Source organism: Tympanuchus pallidicinctus, unplaced genomic scaffold, assembly GCF_026119805.1.
Source record: "Tympanuchus pallidicinctus isolate F22 unplaced genomic scaffold, pur_lepc_1.0 scaffold11, whole genome shotgun sequence".
In the NCBI taxonomy this organism is placed as follows: Eukaryota; Metazoa; Chordata; class Aves; order Galliformes; family Phasianidae; genus Tympanuchus; species Tympanuchus pallidicinctus.
Window position 1 is genome coordinate 17,649,986 of NW_026294627.1, and position 20,577 is coordinate 17,670,562.

The 20,577-nt window shown below is 38.8% G+C and overlaps 1 protein-coding gene across 4 annotated transcripts in view; it reads right to left on the bottom strand.

Annotated features, from left to right (window-relative positions):
* USP12 (ubiquitin specific peptidase 12) overlaps positions 1 to 20,577 on the bottom strand; it is a 335,443-nt gene that overhangs the window by 304,514 nt on the left and 10,352 nt on the right. For 2 of the 4 annotated variants that reach the window (XR_008203559.1, XR_008203560.1), the window contains exons 2-7: positions 19,412 to 19,492; positions 15,828 to 16,041; positions 12,883 to 13,109; positions 7,493 to 7,569; positions 7,200 to 7,283; positions 3,682 to 4,426 (exon numbers count right to left, since the gene is read on the bottom strand). Coding sequence is in view for 1 of the 4 variants with exons in the window: in XM_052671441.1 (XP_052527401.1) it covers positions 954 to 1,032; positions 4,229 to 4,426; positions 7,200 to 7,283; positions 7,493 to 7,569; positions 12,883 to 13,109; positions 15,828 to 16,041; positions 19,412 to 19,492 (960 nt within the window). In the remaining 3 variants the exon portion in view is untranslated. Of the gene's footprint in view, positions 1 to 953; positions 1,033 to 2,351; positions 2,407 to 3,681; positions 4,427 to 7,199; positions 7,284 to 7,492; positions 7,570 to 12,882; positions 13,110 to 15,827; positions 16,042 to 19,411; positions 19,493 to 20,577 lie in introns of all 4 variants that reach the window. The other 2 variants (XR_008203558.1, XM_052671441.1) reach the window with 2 other exon arrangements.

The following is a 20,577-nucleotide window of genomic DNA, read 5'->3' on the forward strand; positions in this document are numbered from 1 at the left end:
CTGTTCTTTCCCTCAATAAAGAATAAAAGGTAACTGACCAAAAAAAAGCTGACAATGTCAAGACTGTTGAAGAAAATGGACAGTGATAGGACAAGGGGGAATGGTTTTAAACTGAGACAGGGGAAGTTTAGGTTAGATATCAGGAGGAAGTTTTTCACACAGAGGGTGGTGATGCACTGGAACAGGTTGCCCAAGGAGGCTGTGGATGCCCCATCCCTGGAGGCATTCAAGGCCAGGCTGGATGTGGCTCTAGGCAGCCTGGTCTGCTGGTTGGTGACCCTGAACATAGCAGGGGGTTGAAACTGGATGATCTTTGAGGTCCTTTTCAACCCAGGCTATTCTATGATTCTATGATTAGTTAAAAGCTATTTATTTATTTATTAACTTGTTAGGAATTCTTGAATTCCTAGAAGCATGGCTAACATTAGCAACAATATCATAAGCAAAAGATTTTTCAAGGATTAACTTCTAGATTTTACATTGCAATCTGACAGGTTTCAGTTTACTTTGACTCTTGTTCCATTTTTTTCTGAAACCATCCAGGTCACTCCATCTAACACTACCAGACTGATGCAGCCCAATAGATCAGACATTGAATATATATACACTCATACTATGAATAAACATCTTGTGCCAAGAAATTGTATACTCTCATAATGGTAAAATCAGTTCACCTGTGCTCTATTTGCCACATACTCTGGCCAAAGGAACAGCTTACCAAATGAAGGTGAAAGACACTGGCAATAAATAAGTTTATTTTAAGAAGTTACAAAAAGTGAAACAATTCAAATTGTTGTACAGTCAAATTGTAAAGTGTAGCTGTGCACTCACAGTTCTTTCTCATTTGGAATGGGCATTAGCATGATAATGTCTTCTATGTCATCGAGCAGCAAACAGGCGTGCAAGTGCTCTGATAAGTACGTGAAAAAAATCCAGGGTTACACAAAGCTTACCTCAACAATATCATCATCAAAAAGCAACCAAAAATCGTGACTCTTCACTATTGCAATATAATGTCCTCTGTTAGGGCCACTGTAAAATACAATTAAAAAAGAATTCAGATCACAACACACGCAAATGTACAAATATATTTCACTAAAGCGTGTGGCTTTTTTTCCTTGTAGTAAGTAGCATTTAACACTAATTAAATGGGCTACCATATAATTTCTGTTTGGATGTTTCTTTTCCTTTTTTCCACCAACTCAAATAGTTTTCTCAGCAACACCTTACATACCTATGTTTTATACATAAAATTAAGGACTATGCAGCCCAGGCATGAAGACATAAATGAAGGGAAATAAAATAGAAATAGAGATGTGAAATAAATAAATTATTCTAATGCTTCATAATGATTGAATAAATCCCAAAGAATTTCACAATCTTCATAAAGAAAAACACATAGTTCAACTACAGTCTCAATATGATATCTCTTTATCTGTTTGAATGTTAAGGAAAAAATAAAGAAAAAAAACAACTAAGTTAAACTAATAATTTGGGAGATTGAAAAATCCTTACAGCAATGAAAGGCTTTCCAATTTAAACTAAAACAGCTATAGTTATATAATTAAAATAATATAATTATATTATAACTATATTATATATTAGAGGGGGCCTATATATTAAGGGGGCCTGTGAGAGCTGGTCAACATTTAAACAGCTCTTCTTCAGGATCAGTGTGTCCCTGTGAGTAAGAAAACAGGAAAGGGTGGCAGGAGACCTGTGTGGATGAGCAAGGATGAGCATGCACAAACTCAAAGGGAAGAAGGTGGTCCATGAAATGGGAAAAAGGGTTTGACCACTTGGGAAGAATCTAGAAATGTTGTCAGGGTCTGCAGGGATGCAACGAGGAAGGCTAAAGCCCACCTGGAACTGAATCTGGCAAAGGGGATAAAGGATAATAAAAAAGGCTTCTTTAAGTATGTTAACAGTAAAAGGAAGACTAGGGAGAATGTGGCTCCCCTGCTAAGTGACAGGGGTGTTCTGGTAACGGGGGATGCTGAGAAGGCGGAGATACTGAATGCCTTCTTTGCTTCTGTCTTCAATGAAAAAGCTCCCCCTCAGGAATCCCAGACCCTGGAGGTTAGTGAGAGGGTCTGGGGAATGGAAGACTTCCCTTTAGTCAGGGAAGAGGTGGTCTGAGAGCGCCTAGGCAGCATCAGTGTACCCGATGGGATGCATCCATGGGTGCTGAGGGAGCTGGCAGAGGTGATTGCTGAATCACTCTCTGTCACCTTTGAGAGGTCTTGGAGAATGGGGGAGGTGCCTGAAGACTGGAGGATAGCCAGTGTCACTCTGGTCTTCAAAAAGGGCAAGAAGGAAGATCCAGGCAATTATAGGCCAGTCAGCCTCACCTCTGTCCCTGGAAAGGTGATGGAACAGCTTGTGCTGGATGCCATCTCCAGACAACTGGAAGAAAAGGAAGTAATCAGGAGTAGTCAGCATGGGTTCACTAGGGGGACATCACGCTTGACCAACCTGGTAGCCTTCTATGATGTTGTCACTGGCTGGGTGGATGGGGGTAGAGCAGTGGATATAGTTTACCCTGATTTCAGCCTGATTTTACCCCGATACTGTCACTCACGACGTCCTTATAACAAAGCTGAGGAAGTGTGGGATAGATGAGTGGACAGTGAGGTGGGTTGAAAAGTGGCTGACTGGCAGAGCGTAGAGAGTCGCTGTTGGCACTGCAGAGTCTGGTTGGAGACCTGTAACCAGCAGTGATCCTCAGGGATTTGTGTTGGGTCTGGTCTTGTTCAACATCTTCATCAATGACCTTGATGAGGGGATAGTGGCCACCTTCAGCAAGTTTGCTGATGATACAAAGTTGGGAGGATTGGCTGACATGCCTGAAGGCCATGCTGCCATTCAGCGAGACCTGGACAGGCTGGAGAGCTGGGCAGTAAGAAACCAGGTGAGGTTTAACAAAAGCAAGTGTAGAGTCTTGCATCTGGGGAGGAATAATTGCATGCGCCAGTACAGGTTGGGGGATGAGCTGCTGGGGGGGAGCTCTGCGGAAAGGGACCTGGGCGTCCTGGTGGACGACAGGTTGGCCATGAGCCAGCAGTGTGCCCTTGTGGCCAAGAGGGACAATGGCATCCTGGGGTGCATTGAAAAGAGCATGGCCAGCAGGTCGAGGGAGGTGATCCTCCCCCTCTACTCTGCCCTGGTAAGACCTCATCTGGAGTACTGTGTCCAGTTCTGGGCTCCCCAGTACAAAAAAGACAAGGATCTCTTGGAAAGAGTCCAGCGGAGGGCCACGAAGATGGTGAAGGGCCTGGAGCATCTCCCCTGTGAAGAAAGGCTGAGTGAACTGGGTCTGTTCAGCCTTGAGAAAATTAGACTGAGAAGGGACCTGATCCAGGTCAATAAATACTTAAGGTGTGGAGGACAGAGTGGCAAAGCTAGACTCTTTTCAGCAGTGTGTGGAGACAGGACAAGGGGGAACGGCCAGAAACTGCAGCATAGGAAGTTCTGCACAAATGTGCGCAAGAACTTCTTTACAGTGAGGTGACGGAGCACTGGAACAGGCTGCCCAGGGAGGTGGTGGAGTCTCCTTCTCTGGAGATGTTCAAGACCTGCCTGGATGCCGACCTGTGCGACCTGCTGTAGGGAACCTGCTTTGGCAGGGGGTTGGACTCGATGATCTCTGGAGGTCCCTTCCAACCCCTACAATTCTGTGACTCTGTGATAATGCACTGCTCTTCAGTTTAGGGCAGACAAGAAAATTCTCCATAACTGCAACATGAACAAAGAACTCTAAGAGCACCCTGATTGTTAAGCAGATTTCAGATAAGGAAATGATGCACTTACCTGAACCATGCAATTGAAAGTGAACAAGTATTTAATGCAGCTCTGGAACTGCCTTAAACTGTTAACAACACTCAAAGAATTTGTAGGTCTGGATTAGGGAGAATCTGTTATTAGAGTTGTATGATATGGGATACGTTTCATTTTTCTTTTGATATGGTTAGCCTCACATTAATACTCATATGAATTCATTGTTACTACTTTCCAAAGTGAACTGTGGTGGCAACAAGGCCATGTATTCTGTCCGGATTAGTAGCACCTCCTCACAATGCTTTCTTTTCTAAGAAATTTTTAAGAGATCTTTAAATGCTATTAGCTATGTGATTTTGCGAGTTTCTTTCTTTTTTTTTCCTTCATTAAAAAAAATAAAAAACACCTTAGCTTTTATACAAAAATCTCCTTCATAATATACTGTTATTACCTTCCACAATGAACTACCACAGCAACGAGGTCATACATTCTGTCAGGATTGGTAGCATCTCCGGAGGTGTTAAATAAACGAAGCTCTAAAGGAAAAACTACTCTATAAGAGAGTTTTGTGTATCTGTGCAGCTGATCCATATATTTAAATCTCTTCAAATGGAGAGCCAGAATCATAGGCAGTTTTTTTACTTTCATCCTGAAAAAAACAAGAAAACAAAAACCAATATTTCCAGTATTGAGGCAAACAATTCTGCTGACATTAACAAACAAGTAACTTAGACAGTTAAGTCTTTAAAAAAACGTTGCAAGTATTAATAAGGTGCTCAAATCATCACCATCCATGTAACAAATACTGAATTTGTTCTGCACTGCTAAACTAAAACTGGAGTTGTATTAGAGGGGCAGTGCTTGGAGAGCTAGAGCCTGTGGGAAGCCTATGTGGGATCAGTTTGGGAAGAATGACATCCATGGGAGTACGAGCATGCATGGAGCAGGGCAGAGAGTGACCTCAGAGCAGCAGCACAGACTGACATTATGGACTGACTCAGCCCCATGCTGCCCTGGGGGAAGGAGGTAGGAGAGGGTGGATAGGGGAAAGTGTTTGTAGCTTGGCTTTAGTTTCTCACTGCTCTTGTCCGTGTGCAATTGTGTTAGCAGTAAGCAATAAATTATATCAGTATTCCTTGTGCTGAGTGCCTTTTGCCTGATCTCCCTTATCTCTACCATGAAATTATTCAACATATTTCCCCCCCATGTCCCGAGAAAAAGGAACAGGAGCACAACGTGGTGGAGTTTAGCTACCTATCAGAGTTAAACTAACACAGAGAATTTTAGACATACTTCTTTAGACATACATACTTTAGACAGAGCTTTTAGACATACCTCCCTATAGCTTTCCTGAGTTTCCTAAAGCAAACCTAAACACCACTTAGTATACAGTGGAGATACTGCACCAAATGCAGTATCATTGTTCCAAAGATTCTGTTACAGTTCAGTTTCCCATTAAACCAGTCAAGTCAAACAAGCGCTTTAGAAAAGGCAATATTACTTTGTCACATTTATACTACTTCAAGTTTTCACATCAAGCCCTTCATTTAACACTACCAAGAGATACAGACAGCACATGTTATTCCCCACACCTCATGCTGCCAAGACAAGATAATGCTAAGCTTTAGCTCAGTAATTTTGTACAAACATTGCAGCATTATTTTATTGAAGTCAAAGCCTGAAAGTGATAACCTAATTTTATTGATGGCTTGCTGGCCCCTTTCCCTTAGTTTGACGGAGTGAAATTTTGCATCAGTGCCTACAAATTCACATCAGTAAAACATAGCTGACCTGGCAACAGAGACTTAAATTCTCTGGGAGATAAATTTGCCCATATTAACAGCAACCAAGCTAGAGTTCTCTCCTTCTGTGCTGTACTGATCTAAGGCACATAATTTTATCAAACTGCCTTGAGCCATCAAAGTAGCTCCAAAGTGTCAACAGTACAGCCCAATGAAGGTTTCAGATGTGTCTACTAAGACTGCATTTTTGCAATGTCAGTAAATATGTTTGTACAGCATAATTCTTTTTCAAGAGATAAGGGACTATGGACAAAATCCTTCCCTCCCTTTTTCTCATTAAAAATAGACTTGATAGTAGCTGTGGAAACCCTGCTAGACTCAATTTTTCTCCTTTGTCTGCAAGGAAACTAGGAAATGAAAAATGCTGGAGAAGGGCTGACGGCAGAAGCACAGTTACTTTTTATTACTGATATATGGATATAATTTCTGCTCTGATTCTTTTTGCAAAATTAAAGTTCTCTTTTAATAAAAGAACTGTGTTTGATAGTAGGAGCTTTTTCAACAGAGAAGAAAGTCACCTTTGCTAGCTGAGAAGACACTATGATGGATAAACATTATGCTATAGAGATGGAAGAAAATTGTGACTGCAGTAAAACCAGTTACATTGAAAACAAGAAAAGGCTGTGTTTTGCCAGTATGTCCATGCCTACAGTACAGGCTTATGTCAACACAACTTATTAATGGTTAGGGATCATATTACCTCCCACAAAGAAAAAGAGCTAAGGCAACAGAAAACAACAGGACAGACCTTAGTTCACAACCACCCTCGTACACATCAATTAGTAAGCTTAAGCAACATATGAATGCAGACTGCAGATGAAACATGCCAAAAGCCACATGTTAAATCTATGGTAAACTCACAAACAAGAACCAGTGGTATAACCAGTACAGCATGTCCCCAGCTCCATGTTCCCATCCCTTCAACTCATCTATGCACAGACAAATCCTTTCTCAGATTAAAAAAACATACAGCACAGTACATAGAATCAAGAGGTTTTTTTCAAAGATGTAAACAAGACTAAATTAAATATTAGACAGACAAGAAATATTTTACACAAATGAACTCCAGATTTCCACGGAACTTCTAACGCTTTCCATGAGCACTGCCATACAGATGTTTACCACAGCTAAGTAAAAACTCAGAAAGTAACGCTACAAGCATAAGACCTTTCACCAATTCAGTCAGAATTATCAAACCGTTTCTTGCAGCAACGGTAAAAATTATTTAGTTATTCAGAGGAACAGAAATGCAAAGAGTCCCATAAAAAAATTAGTGAAATTTCATCATCAGCAGCAATTCTTCCTTCATCACTCATAGCCCAACTTCTCTTTTTATCTTATTTTTGGCCTTAAGAATATTACTTTTAGAATGAGAAAAATAAATAATGATCAAAGGCCCCCCAGAACACTCTCGATAGATTCTCATTACTTACAAAAGGAGGCTCACTGAACTGAAGTAAGAGAAACATAACCAAGTGACACTTTAGAGGAAGAAGAGCGAGAACATTTAGGAGAGAAAGCACTTTCTCCTCCTGCCTCATACACACACAGACACATGCAGAAACACGAGTATTTTCATGAAAATACTTGCATTGTGTTCTTCCTTCTGATCTAACCTACCTTTTATGTGCTTCTTGCTTACTGCGGCATTCTTCACAGTAGTACTTGTATTCACTGCACAGAGTTTCTGTATTACTGAAACCCCTGAAAGAAAAAAACAACATTACAGAGATACTAGCTTCTTACCTAAAATATATGTATAAATGCATGCAAAAAAGCCCCATCATTTAATTACGCTTATACAAACTAAAATTTGCTAAGTCAAATGTCCATGAGCTTTTAATTTTACTTCCTTCTTTCAAGGTAAAAAAAAAAAAAGACAGATAAAATATAGTTCAGATTTTTGCATCTACCTTAAGCAATGAGTAATTGAAGTATTTTGTTCTACATCAACAGAAAGATCTAAGAAGTCTTCATCTTTACTGCTTATCTGCAGGGAAAAAAAAAAAAGAGCAGATTAAAAGGTTTAAACCTGTTAAACTCATTCAACTCTTTTCCAGTTTCACTCCTGACAGAATATATCTTCTACCTTATAATGGCTTCCCAAAACTTGTTACAAGTGAAATGTCTTAGCACATCAGACACTTGCAAGATCTCTGTTTCTAATTTTGTTCAGAAAGAGGGAAACGTACATGTGCCCAAGGAGGTAGAATCATTTAATTGTTCATGCTGGAAAAGACCTTAAAGACCATCAAGTCCAACCACAACCTAACCATCCTACCCTAACTCTAACAACCCTCTGCTAAATCATGTCCCTGAGCACCACAACGGTTTTTAAACACATCCAGGGATGTTGACTCAACCACCTCCCTGGGCAGCCTATGCCAGTGCTTCACAACCCTTTCTGTAAAGAAGCTTTTCCTGATATCCAACCTAAACCTCCCCTGATTTAGGCAGGCCAGAAGAGGCCATTTCCCCTCATCCTGTCACCTGTCACCAGTGAGAAGAGACCAACCCCGTTTTCTCTGTAAGCATCTTTCAGGCATTGGAAGAGAGCAATAAGGTCTCCCTTCAGCCTCCTCTACCCCAGACTAAATGTAAATGTAATCGAAGAAGAAATTTCATCACAAATCCTGAAAAATGGTGATGGATGAAATCCATAGTGGTCCTGATAATCAGCAATGTTATTAAAACATTCATGAAATAGCTAGTGTCTCCCCTTTAGCAACTGGTAGTCTTTACCTTTTGCACCTTGAGATATTCAGTGTTGCTAGTGAGAATGTCTACTGCCTTTTATGACTCCTACATACAAAGGTGAATGTTTTCAGAAAACATGCCTGGTTGCAGTACTGAAAACTTGTTCTCTGACTCAAGAGACGAGAAGGGCACAGTTGCTAAGGGCAGCATACATGAAGAACAACAACACAGCTGGTCAAGACAACTACTTCTGAGAACTAATATAACTGGCGAAACAAAATGGAGTTAAATAGGATCTTCTGCTAATATCTGTGAGAGGACTGGGGAAAAATTCCTCCCACTCTTCTATAGATAAATTTCCAAGAATAAGTGCACACACAGAAAATGGATTGCTACACCAGTATGCATCAGGTCTAAAATATAATTTAAATGTTTAAGTTTAGATTTCCAGAAATTTTTCAAGATGCTTTTTGGATGGGAAAAGAAGCCTCCCGCATCTTCAGCAGGTTGTGTGTGTCCCATCTCCAGGGAAGTACTACAGTTTAGGAGCATGGAGATAAGCCATGTTTCAAAATAACCCACTGCAAACATCACTTTCAGAACTATCAAACTTAAGAATGGTACGCAAAGGAGTCTAGTGGAAATCCTAGGGGAAGGGGACACAACCAGGGCAGCTGACCTCAACGGGCCAAAAGAATATTCCATACCATAAGACACCATGTGAAAAAAAAGCCACAAAACTGAGGAGGGGGAATTAGCCAGAGGGTTGCAGTTTCTGCTTGAGGACTGGCTGGCTATCAGTCAGCAGGTGAGCAATCATGTGTGTGTATATACACAAATATACACATATATATGTAATATTATTTCTCGCCTCCTTCTCTTTTTCAGTAAGTAGGTTTTATTTCATACCACAAATTCCACTCTCTCCCCCTCCACCTCCCTTCCCCCTTCCCCACACCCTACTTCTCCCCCTTTTCCCACTGGCAAAGGCAGGAGAAAATGAAAGTCAGCACAACAACTGGCTGTTGTGCATTTCAAATCATGAAAAGCCATTCTATGGTTTATCAAGTGCATTTTTTCCATCTATATTCATAGTTCAGAAATTGCTATTCTTTGTTTTTAAGTTTTTTCAGCCACCAGTATCTGAACTGCCAATTTACTCACATAGTTTTACAAAAAAAAAAAAAAAAAATTTAAAATTAACCTCCCATTCTAACCATGCCCCCTTTCTCTCCAGAGGTTCTATTTCCAATAAACATTACTATTTTCTTATAAATCATGTATTTACATGATTTATCATCAACATCAAATCCTCAGACTAAAGTAATCTTATCTTCTATGCTATGTATTCCAACTATATACAGGATGTAAAATGAAGATGGACATGGTCAGAAAACCTCATCATTTGCAGAATGAAGTCCCAGTCTATTGAAAAACCCTCATGAGTTCTCCTAACACAATATATGCAGCTGAATAGTGATGTAGAATTCAGGCATTCCAACATTCTATACCTGGAGTTCCAACATATCTGCAATACTGCATTCAGGCCTGGGGCTCCAAGCCCAAGAAAGATCCAGAACTGTTGGAATGGTTCCAGAGGAGGGCCACTAAGATGATCAGAGGGCTGGAGCACTTCTCCTATGATGAAAGGTTGAGGGAACTGGGATTGTTTAACTTGGAGAAGAGAAGGCTCCAATGAAATCTCATTGTAGCCTTCCAGTATTTGAAGGGAGCGTATAAACAGGAGGTGGAACAGCTATTTACGAGGGTGGATAGTGATAGGATAAGGGGGAATGGTTTTAAACTGAGACAGGGGAGGTTTAGGTTAGATATTAGGAGGAAGTTTTTCACCCACAGTGTGGTGACGCACTGGAACAGGTTGCCCAAGCAGGCTGTGGATGCCCCATCCCTGGAGGCATTCAAGGCCAGGCTGGATGTGGCTCTGGGCAGCATGGTCTGCTGGTTGGTGACTCTGCACATAGCAGGACGTTTGAGGTCCTTTTCAACCCAGGCCATTCTGTGATTCTAGTTAAAGGGACCAAGCCTTGTTCTCACATCCTGGATGTAATTTTGCACAGATTGCTCACCTGTAGCCTAATGGCCAGTGCCACAGACAAAACTCAGAATGCTACCTCATGCACAAAAAAGACTCTTGTAGTTGTAGACTCCCATATATGCTAAGATAGAAACTATTTTTCAGTGAAGCTGAAAGGAAGGGCATGATTTATTGATAGATAAGTCTCCATACTGCTCCTGTAAGAGAGACCACTGAGATTTTCTTTAATGTTACCCCTCAGCCTGAAGTATAACAACTTTATATCATGGAGAGTTACATGAAAATGAGAATAAAACCAACTGCTGAAAAAGAAAACCATCATCATTTTGATCCAATGTTTTTGGCCCACAACTGTTTCCCCTTTGTTAGTAACATTATTTTCTGGTTCTCTGATACAACTTCCTGAAATTTTGAGGAGAACACCATAAAAAAATCAATGAACTTCTACATATTTTTTTCCCATCAACTACCCACAATAAAAAGGTAATATTCACTCCATCATATTTCATATATCGCAGAAGGGGAAGGAATCATAACAGGATATCACCTCTAGAGAACATAAAGACAATTTACAATCAGATTTCTAACTTGTTTAGTGTAACTTGATCCAAGACAAATCAGTTGGTTTTTTTTTTGTATTCCACTATATTCCATGTTTAAACTTAGGATAAATTTCTAGAATAGCCAGTTAAATAAAAGGGCTAATGAATCCATGCATCCTGGAAAGAAACTCTTTTCTATAAACAGGACAACCAAAATTACAATGAAATCTTGCTCTGTCGGTCTTTAGAAAGATTGCACTGTTTTGAATGGTTAGAAGATGATCATTCCTATTTGGAAGTAAAACAGAAAAACAAAATATATCTCAGTTTGCATTAAATTCCACTTTTAAGTAAAAAAACAACAAAAACTAAGGTTATTATCTTATCATTAAGAAGCACTAACTCACTTCTTGTTGCATAACCTGCTATATAGCATTTTAAGTTACACTTTGAAATGTAACCGCCAACACCTTCAAGAAGCATTAAAGAGTCATTTGTGTTCACTGTGTTTATTCACACTGGTATTACATACTTGCTATGTCTAAGTGTGTTTCTTTCTAAGTGCCTGTTTTCAGTTCACTGTGTTTTAATCAGACAGAAGCTGATATGCTTAGTAGATTATTATTCCAGATTATTAGGGCTACGAATACAGAAGAAAATTTATGCCTGTGATATTCTTTAAAATTCAACTAGCCAGCTTTGAGCAGATGTGGCATATCCCATTCAGCAACAGCTAGCAGAAAAACAGAACCAAGCAATATTAGGAAGGCTCAGAATTGTGATAGGTCCAGTAACTAACAAAATAATGCTGGCAAAGAATTCTTCAGCATTTTTAGATTTTTTTGCAGTGTTAAGACTGCACGTAGATCAAAATCCTGACAGCAATAATTCATGATGCCACAGTGAGGAATGGTAATTACATCAGTCCTATTAAGAGAATAAAGACATATTTTATGATAAATAAATAGAAAAAAAATCAGTGCAAGAACTAAAGAAAAGTAATTTGCAGTTGCCATGAAGTAATAACAAGGGAGCATAAACCAGAAATAAAAGGTGGTAGGCAGAAATCAGCACTTAAATTACTCAAAATATCAGGATCTATTGAAGTCTGCAGTTGCATTACATATCACATTAGGAAACTTTTTTTTGTTGATTTTTTTTTTCCCCACATCAAAAAGATGGTATTTCCAGAAGACAGAAAAAAATACAAGTATATAGTTTTCGTCTGACTAATTCCTCCTTTCCATTGCTGAAATATGTGCATTATGTAATTAAGGCAAATAGGTATAGAGAGTCACACAAAAAATACAGTCATTTAGCTTTTTACAATATCTAAGGGCACAGACCATGAGAGAATTACTGTAATTTTCATACTGTGCTGCTTTTTCTGAAGCAGGCAAAATTCAATTATAAGTTTTTCTCCAGAATAACTTATTTCTTCTACTGTAGAACTATTCTCCAAGAAAATTTTAGCACAGCACACTTAAAAATGAAGCTTATTTCTCATGGTCCAGTAAGAAAAGAATTTCTGTGGGCAGACATTTAAGAGGAAACAACAGTGCTATGATTTCAATGGATTTAAATTTCACAACTAGAAGTCTACAGGAACTGATTCGGAATGTTCATTTCTGGAATGCACGACTAAATATGACATTAAGTCTGTAAGACATCACTTTGGAGAAAAACTCCCCAGCCCTGTGCAGCAGGCTTCACTGCTCCTACAAATACATCAACTTACACTTCTCTAATCTCAATTTTGAAGTTATGACTACACAAACAAAATTCAACTGGGCATTTTCCTAATACTGATCAATACCTTTTCTATACAAATCATGCACCTGCTGCTGGAAATTTCTCATTGGCAAATTAAAAACAAAACCATTCATACACATGTAAGATATCTGAGGAAAGAAATGAATCTAATCTACCAGTCTGTTGAGACAAATGAATCATGAAACGAAGTTCTGTAATGTGAAGAATTTACTTTATGAAGGAAATACAGACTTACAGTTTCACACGTAAGACATCTGGTTTCATTTGTTAACGTTCCCTGAAAGATTTCATGAACCCACGTTGGGTCTGGTGGGCTGTTATTTTCATTATCAATATTGCCATTGGGTAAGCGACCATTTTGCTTCTCTTGTTTTCTTTCCTCTTGCAAGATATCCGCAATTGTATTTAACAGGTAGTTTAAGAACTCGTGTGCATCCTGCTGCATGTAGTTATCAAAAAGCTCTATAAGATTAAAAAAAAAATAAAAGAAACAGGATATTTTAAAAATGAATTGGTCAGTGCTATACTATAAACAAGTTTTTTTAGAAAAGGAAAATTTCAAAATTAGTCTTTGTTTCAGGTTTGAATCATTTGTGATTTGTGTAAAAGCACCATCAAAATCAGGACTTCATTTACTAAGCCAACAATTCTCAGGGGTGGAGAAAGACAGCTTACATTCTTGTAAACAGCTGATGAGAATTACCAGAAAAATAAGCCATTCTGCAAGAAAACTTGGCCATTACTCTGCTACTGAAACACTGGGGCACATACAGTGCTGCCTGAAATTTTATAGCTTGCTTTGGACCATACTCCAGAAGTCAGTCCATAAGGATTTGGATCTCCAACAGGGGTGTTCTACTTCTGACAAGCTTAGACCAATGTCTTGGATAACAAAGGGCATTTCAAATGGCATTACATATTGATATTTTCACAGATGAACTCAGGATAGGAAATATTTCAGTGGTTTATATATTCTATCGCATGATTAACACAAACTACAAGCAAAGGAATGATTTGAACATTTCTGTTTCTGGATAATATATAATGTGTAATAAAAGTATGCACAAACAGTTGTTTGTTGACATTTCTAAGCATAGTTGTCATAGGATTCACTCAGCTGACAGCAAATAGTATCACTGGCACATATTTCAGTGGACTTCAATAAACTGAGACATCATCTGAGTCGACAAATCCTTTTTTATAGGACTAAGAAAAACTAACGGCACTGAACTTGATTTACTAACAGTCACTTTTCCCTTTCTGACCAGGAGTTCTTAGCAAGGAAATTTACCTGCCAATTTGAAAAGCATTCTATATAATGGGCTAATATCACAGATGTCTTTCTAGCAATTGCTCCAATTGCAAAAAACTATAACTTCCAATTTCCTTTTAGTACAAGAATATTATGAGACTAAAAGAGACCAGCCTTCACTGGAGGGATAGTTTCCAGGATTGGAAAGATAAGCATTAAAAAAAAGTCCTCAGTGAAGTTTAAGTTTAGAAGTGCATACAGGGACTACTTCATAGCTTTGCCATCATTCATTTGATTGCATCCAGAAGTAAACGTCGAATTGAAATACATAAAAACCTGAATTACTAGCAAGTTCAAGAGAAGGTGATGCTAATCTGTATCATCTGGAGAGCTGCAATGAAGTAGCCAAGCATATGAATCAAGTAGGTTATTTAATGAACACCTACAGCACTATTTTTGAGAAGGAAAAGTTCAACTCTGAATCTAACCACCTACGAAATCTTTATTTAATCAAGTACATCAAAGCTGCAAATCTCCTGAGGTTAAACACTCCAGAGATTCTTCACCATGCCACATAACAGATCTCTTAGGGATACCTACTCAGTTGGTTCATTTTATGATTAGAATAAATTTAAGCAAACATAACAGTTTACCTTCAGCTGACCTCAAGCCAGTAGCTGCTTCCCAGCCTGTTAAGCTTCAAGGTAATTAATAGATGTATGTTGGATTCAGGCTTAGAAAACAAAGACTGAATAGCAGCACTGTAAAGTGGAATACGTGGAGATTATGTTTTCAGTCATTGCCCTGGTACAGCTGGATGCGTACTGGAACAGAATTTAGGTATGCAGTGCCAACCTATCCGATACTTTCTGCAACTAACTCTTCTCTAAAGCTCAAAATTGTACACCTTTACAATGAGCAAGTAAAAGCATATATGATGTCCACGTTATCACTGCTCAAAAAAAATTACCCATTTAATTCTATAGAAGAGGTAAGAGTATCATCAGCTAGAGACAAAAAAAGCAAACAAGAGGTGAACATCTGATCTCTCTACAGAATATTTTCCAACATTGCCTTCTCCTGCTTAGAATTTGAGTGTCATTAAATAACTGAGCATTACAAACAACTTTATTAAAAAAAAAAGTAAGGTTCCTGTGATCTACTTTCTACTTTCCATTTGAACCATTCTCTACACAGTTAACATTCACTGATCAAATAGTGAAAGAATAATGGATTATTTCTACAAATGCATTGAAATGCAAAGACATTCAAGTAAACTCACTGCAGAACTGAATGAGTTTCCTATTCTGCACAGGTCAGAGATAAGAATCTCTCTTTTTTTTTTTTTTTTATAAGAAACATAAAACGTTAAAAATCTCTGGAAAACTCTAAAAATTCGGGATATTTATTACATTAAGAAGTTAGATAAAACTGCTTATTGATTTTAAAATGCATTAATAATTTAAGAAGTAAATCAAGATAAGAAAAGCAAAAAAAACCAAACAAACAAACAAAAAAAAAACAAACCTAACAACTTAAAATTTATAGGATTTTAAGCTAGATTATGGCAGGGATGCCTCGATGTGCATTCCATACAGTCAATTTGGCAGACTGCTCACCACATTCAAATCATAACAATCTTTTCATAACAAAAATAAAAGCTTTAGAGTGAATTCTGATTATGAAAATACAGTTCTTAGACAAAACTAGCATGCAATTTCAGAAGCAGACACTGACAGAAGACTCAGTTATACACAAAGAGAGACGATGATTCTTTCGGGACAGCTCCAAGGTTACACTCTTATTCTAAGGTTACCTCTACTTCACACTACAGCACAAAGAACATCCATAATATGTAGATATGCCACCATTTCAACTTCAGAACTAAGTCATACTTGCTATATTACACAAGAAAAAAAAGAAGTTACCATTTTCTTTTCGTAATCTTGTTATAAATTTCTTGGGAGGTATAACTCCAACTTTTTTCTTCTGGGTGGCTATACTGTGGAAGAGGTCAGCTAAGCATGTAAGGAGATTCTCTTTTTTTCTTGGTTGACTTTTGTATGCTAAGACTTTGTCTCGAAATGGACGACAAAAATAAAGTGCCTGAAGAACTGAATTGCAGTAGCATGTATTCCCAAACTATAAAAATAAGAGAGAGATTTATTAGTTTGCACTGTGTTAATGTGGGGGAATAACATTTAATCCAAAGCACAAAAAAATCAACATGAGCAAATTTTCTGTAAGTCATTTCTTCTTTACTTTTAAGATCACAAAACAGAAATGTGCTTCACCACAGAGTAAGAAGTGTATTGTATGCAAATATGACAACAACAAAGGAGTAGTGAATTTGATCAACGCTATAATTTTATCTTCCTGTAAATTTATTAACAGAATTATGCATTAACCCGGCTCAAAACAAATACCACCAATTTCACAGCTGCCCAGGTAAAAATAGCTATCCATATATCACATCTATTCATCTAACCACAAGAATACAGAATAGGTACAGCATGACTTTGTACTGTGAGAAGAGACCTTCTCAGACACCTCAGAAATTGGTTTCTCCACATCTTATTAGCTGTGATCAACATCAGAAGTAACTCCTTTAACCTGCTCTTATGTTTTCAGTTCTCATTTTAGGTGACAGAACTGCCTTTCTGGAGTTTTCTTAAAACAGTGAACTTATTGACTTATTGAGAATATGAAGTTATGTCAGAGGTATTAATTAAGTCTCAAACAGAGGAGGGAAGGAAAAGAACTGACCATGGGCATTTTTAATGAGGTAGGTCACTGAATTGAAATGGTGCAAACAGAGACAGCTCTAAGAGCATCCACAACTTCTTTTGTCAGAACACTGTGCATTCCTCTTCCCCTGACTTTCCAGGTCCTAGGCACAGCTTCCCTCAAGTCTTGCCATCACTGATGCTGTCTCTAACCCATCCCAATGTGACAAACTTCCCCATCACTTCTGTGAAGGCAACATGAATTGTCAGTGAAGACTCACTCATTTTATACAGCCCTCCTGCAGGAAAACCCATTATCTAACACAAAGTGACAAAATTCTTTATAAGGCTGTCAGCAAGTAATCTAACCTTTCAGCAGCAGTCACTCAGACAGCAAATTGAAGCACATACCTACTACGCACCTCCTCCAACATATGAAAATAATGTTCTTAATTTTTATATGAAATATTAGCAAATATAGAGGCATGAAATTATAAGAAAACTCTCCCCTTCACAATGCATTAAGAACAGGTTCTATCAACAGAGAAAAAGGACAAAAGACTTTATATCTTTGGAGTAAAAGGAAAGCTCCTCTTTTCAGCTCTCTCCCAGTTCAGTGACAAACAAGTACTATGCAAGTTAATCAGAAAGCTAGCAAGGACATTGTTTATATTAAAAAATTGAAGAAAAAAAAGAAATACGAAATACAGCTTATAGAACACTCAAAATGCACTGAAATAAATTAATAAAAGGACAAGAATTAATAAAAAGACTTTTCAATGAGTCTTTCTCCTTCTTTCTTATAGCTCCCCTTCACATTCTGAAAGGCTGTTATCAGGTCTTCATTTCTCAGATTACTTTTGTGGCCCCCCTCTGGATGCACTCCAACAGCTCCACGTCCCTCCTGTACTGAGGATTCCACATCTGGACTCCAGGTGAGGCCTCACCAACGCAGTGTACGGTCAGGATCACTCCCTCTCTCTGCTGGCCATGCTGCTGTGGATGCAGCCCAGGATGTGGTTATCTTTCTGGGCTGCGAGGGCGCACTGCTCATGTCCAGCTTGCCATCCACCAGCACTCTGAAGTCCTGTGTTCAATGCTTTCATCCCCAGCTTGTATTGACAGTGAGGGCTGACACAATCCACGTGCACATGGCTTTGTTCAATGTCATGAGGTTCTCCTGGGCCCACTGCTTCAGCCTGCCTAGGCCTCTCTGGATGGCTGCAAGTGCTGCCTGCTTCTCAGATACTTCTCTCTCACACTCCTGTGTGCCAGACAATGTGTCCCTGCTGCCTTTTGTCCTACCAATATTGCCCAGTGCTAACTGTCAATCTGTCCTCTTGGCACCATAGAGGGCCCTGAACTGGACAGAGTGCTCCAGCTTCAGCCTCACCAAAGTAGATGAGGAGGGTCTTGATTTGCTGGCTGTGCTCTCCCTAATAAAGCCAAGAATACCAATGGCCTACTTTGCCTACTGCTGGCTCATGTTCAACCTGGTGTCCACCAAGAACTCCAGGCCTTTTTCAAGAGTGTCACTTTCCAGCTGGGTGCCCCCAGCACATCCTGGAGCCTGGAAAAGGTCCCTGCACAAAGCCTCCATGCGGTTCCTGTCAGGCCCTCTCCAGACCTGCTGAAGTTCCTCTGGATGGCTGCACAGCTCTCCAGCGAGACAGCATTTCCCTCAGTTTCACATCATCTGTGCATTTACTGAGGGTGCATTCTATCCCATCATCCAGGTTGTTAATGAAGACATTGAACATGACTGGATCCAGTCTCTACCCTTGGGGTATTCTGTTCTTTACTGGCCTTCAACCAGACTCTGTGCCACTGACCGACAACCTCTAAACCCAGTCACTCAGCCAGTTCTAAATCCACCTCACCATCTGCTCATCTGGTCCATACTTCAGTCATACTTCTCTTTTAAGAGAAACAATGCACTATTTCAACTTCCACGAGAATGGAAAAAATGACTAATTGAAGTCATGACAGCTGAGCTGCATCTAAGTCAGCTTATCAGTAAGACTGTTTAATGACTGTACAGCATATACCAGGATTTTAGACTCCTAGACCACGTCAGTACTAAGAACCTAGAGGCAGAGATGTGCTGTAGTAGCAGGACAGCATTACAAGTAATTAGTTTCACTACAAAAAGCAAGATGACAGATCATGTTAAATCAACCTTGTTTTTGTATGTACTTTCCAACATATCCCCAAATAAAATATTTAGTAATTAATTTCAGACACAATCATACAATTTCTAACAAGATACATTTTCCATGGGTAACACCAGAAATTACATTTTAAATTATTCCTGAAAATTAATCATCAAATTGAACCATTTCATATGATTTTCCACACTTGCTTTCCCCTTCAGGCTCAGTATTTTTTAACATCTCAATAAAAATGGCAGATGTGAAGACTTAATATCACCAACAGTTTCACAGATTTTTTCCTGTACTGTATTTATCCACTTAAGTTGGCATATTACCAACTACAAACAGTATATTCCAAATAGCTTTTTGTTTTTTTAAGTCACAGTTTAATTGCAAGAAAGGGCTTCATAATTACCCTGTAAAAAGTGAAGTGAAATAAATGATCAGCTGAATTTCAACTATTATTTCATTGAGATATTTTAACAAATATGCTGAATATTTAAATACATTTCAAAATGTATATTCAATGACTGCATCGTTCAGCTTTTTAACTACTCACTCAGGGGCAATCTTGTGATCTAACCAATCCAGCTACAACATTTCAAAGCAATAGAATTAGGAACTGAAACTTACATTAACTAAACCAAAATAGTGTTCATTGACTGGAAATTGTTCTGGACCAATCTCTTTCTCCAAAGCTGAGGCATTGGCGCCCTAGGAAATCAAAAGCAGTAAAACATTAATGTTGCAACTATGCATACAGTGAGGTTAACCAGTTGAGAAAAAAAAAAATTAAGTGAGGTTTTTTTGTAAAGACAGATGCCTTTCCTCCAAACATTTTAAGACAAGCATGTACAGCTAGGAGTGGCAGCTCACACGCATTGCAGGCATCTATAACACAGTCACAACTATGAGTCTGACCACAGCACACGTGGGGAAACAAGCCACTCTTCAAGAACCAGATGTTTTGTCAGAACATGTGCACTGAGGTATAATTACGCATTTCACACGACATTTCAATCTTGATGCTCACATATGTATACTGTACAGTTAGTTCAGTCAAAGGCATTTATCCCCAAGCAATCGTTGATTTACTTTGACTACACACACACACACACACACACAACTACTGGTCACAGCTGTAGGCCTTGTTAACACCAGACCTGTAAATTTGGATCTCAGAAAAGAAATTTAGACTGAGGTTTTGCTGAACTTAGGCATGCTGAAGCAATCCCTCTAGTCAGGACATAGAAAAACAAAAAGAAATTGGAGAGAATGGATGAAACACTCTCCTGCCAGAAGCCTGAAGGGCGGAGGCAGTGGAGTTTGTGATCCAATCCATCAATCATACATGGCAAATTAACTAAGCATGTTTAATTAACCTGTTTCTTAATCCAAAGGCAAGCACACAGGCAAGATAATATTAGCCGCGAATGCAGGAAAACCAGTCCTTTGAGTTCTGTTTTCTCAGCATGTTTAGATTGGCCACAAAGCCATTTCATACAGATCCAAAAGCAGATAGGTCACCCAGCAAGTCTTGTGTGCCATAACATAATACCTACATGCTTACAATAAGAGCATCTAGCACTCTCTCACCACCAGAAAGTTATTTAAATATAGTCCAAAACACCCTAGAGACACAGGGTTCCAGATACATTCTGTTCAAAAACATCTCAAAGTTGCACCATTTTTACGTATTTTTAAATGGAATTAAACAGTTTTGGCATACTGTGTTCCTTAGTTTCAAAGCGCAGCTTCCTCAGCAGCAACCACGTTAATGTAGGATCTCAAAGCAGGTG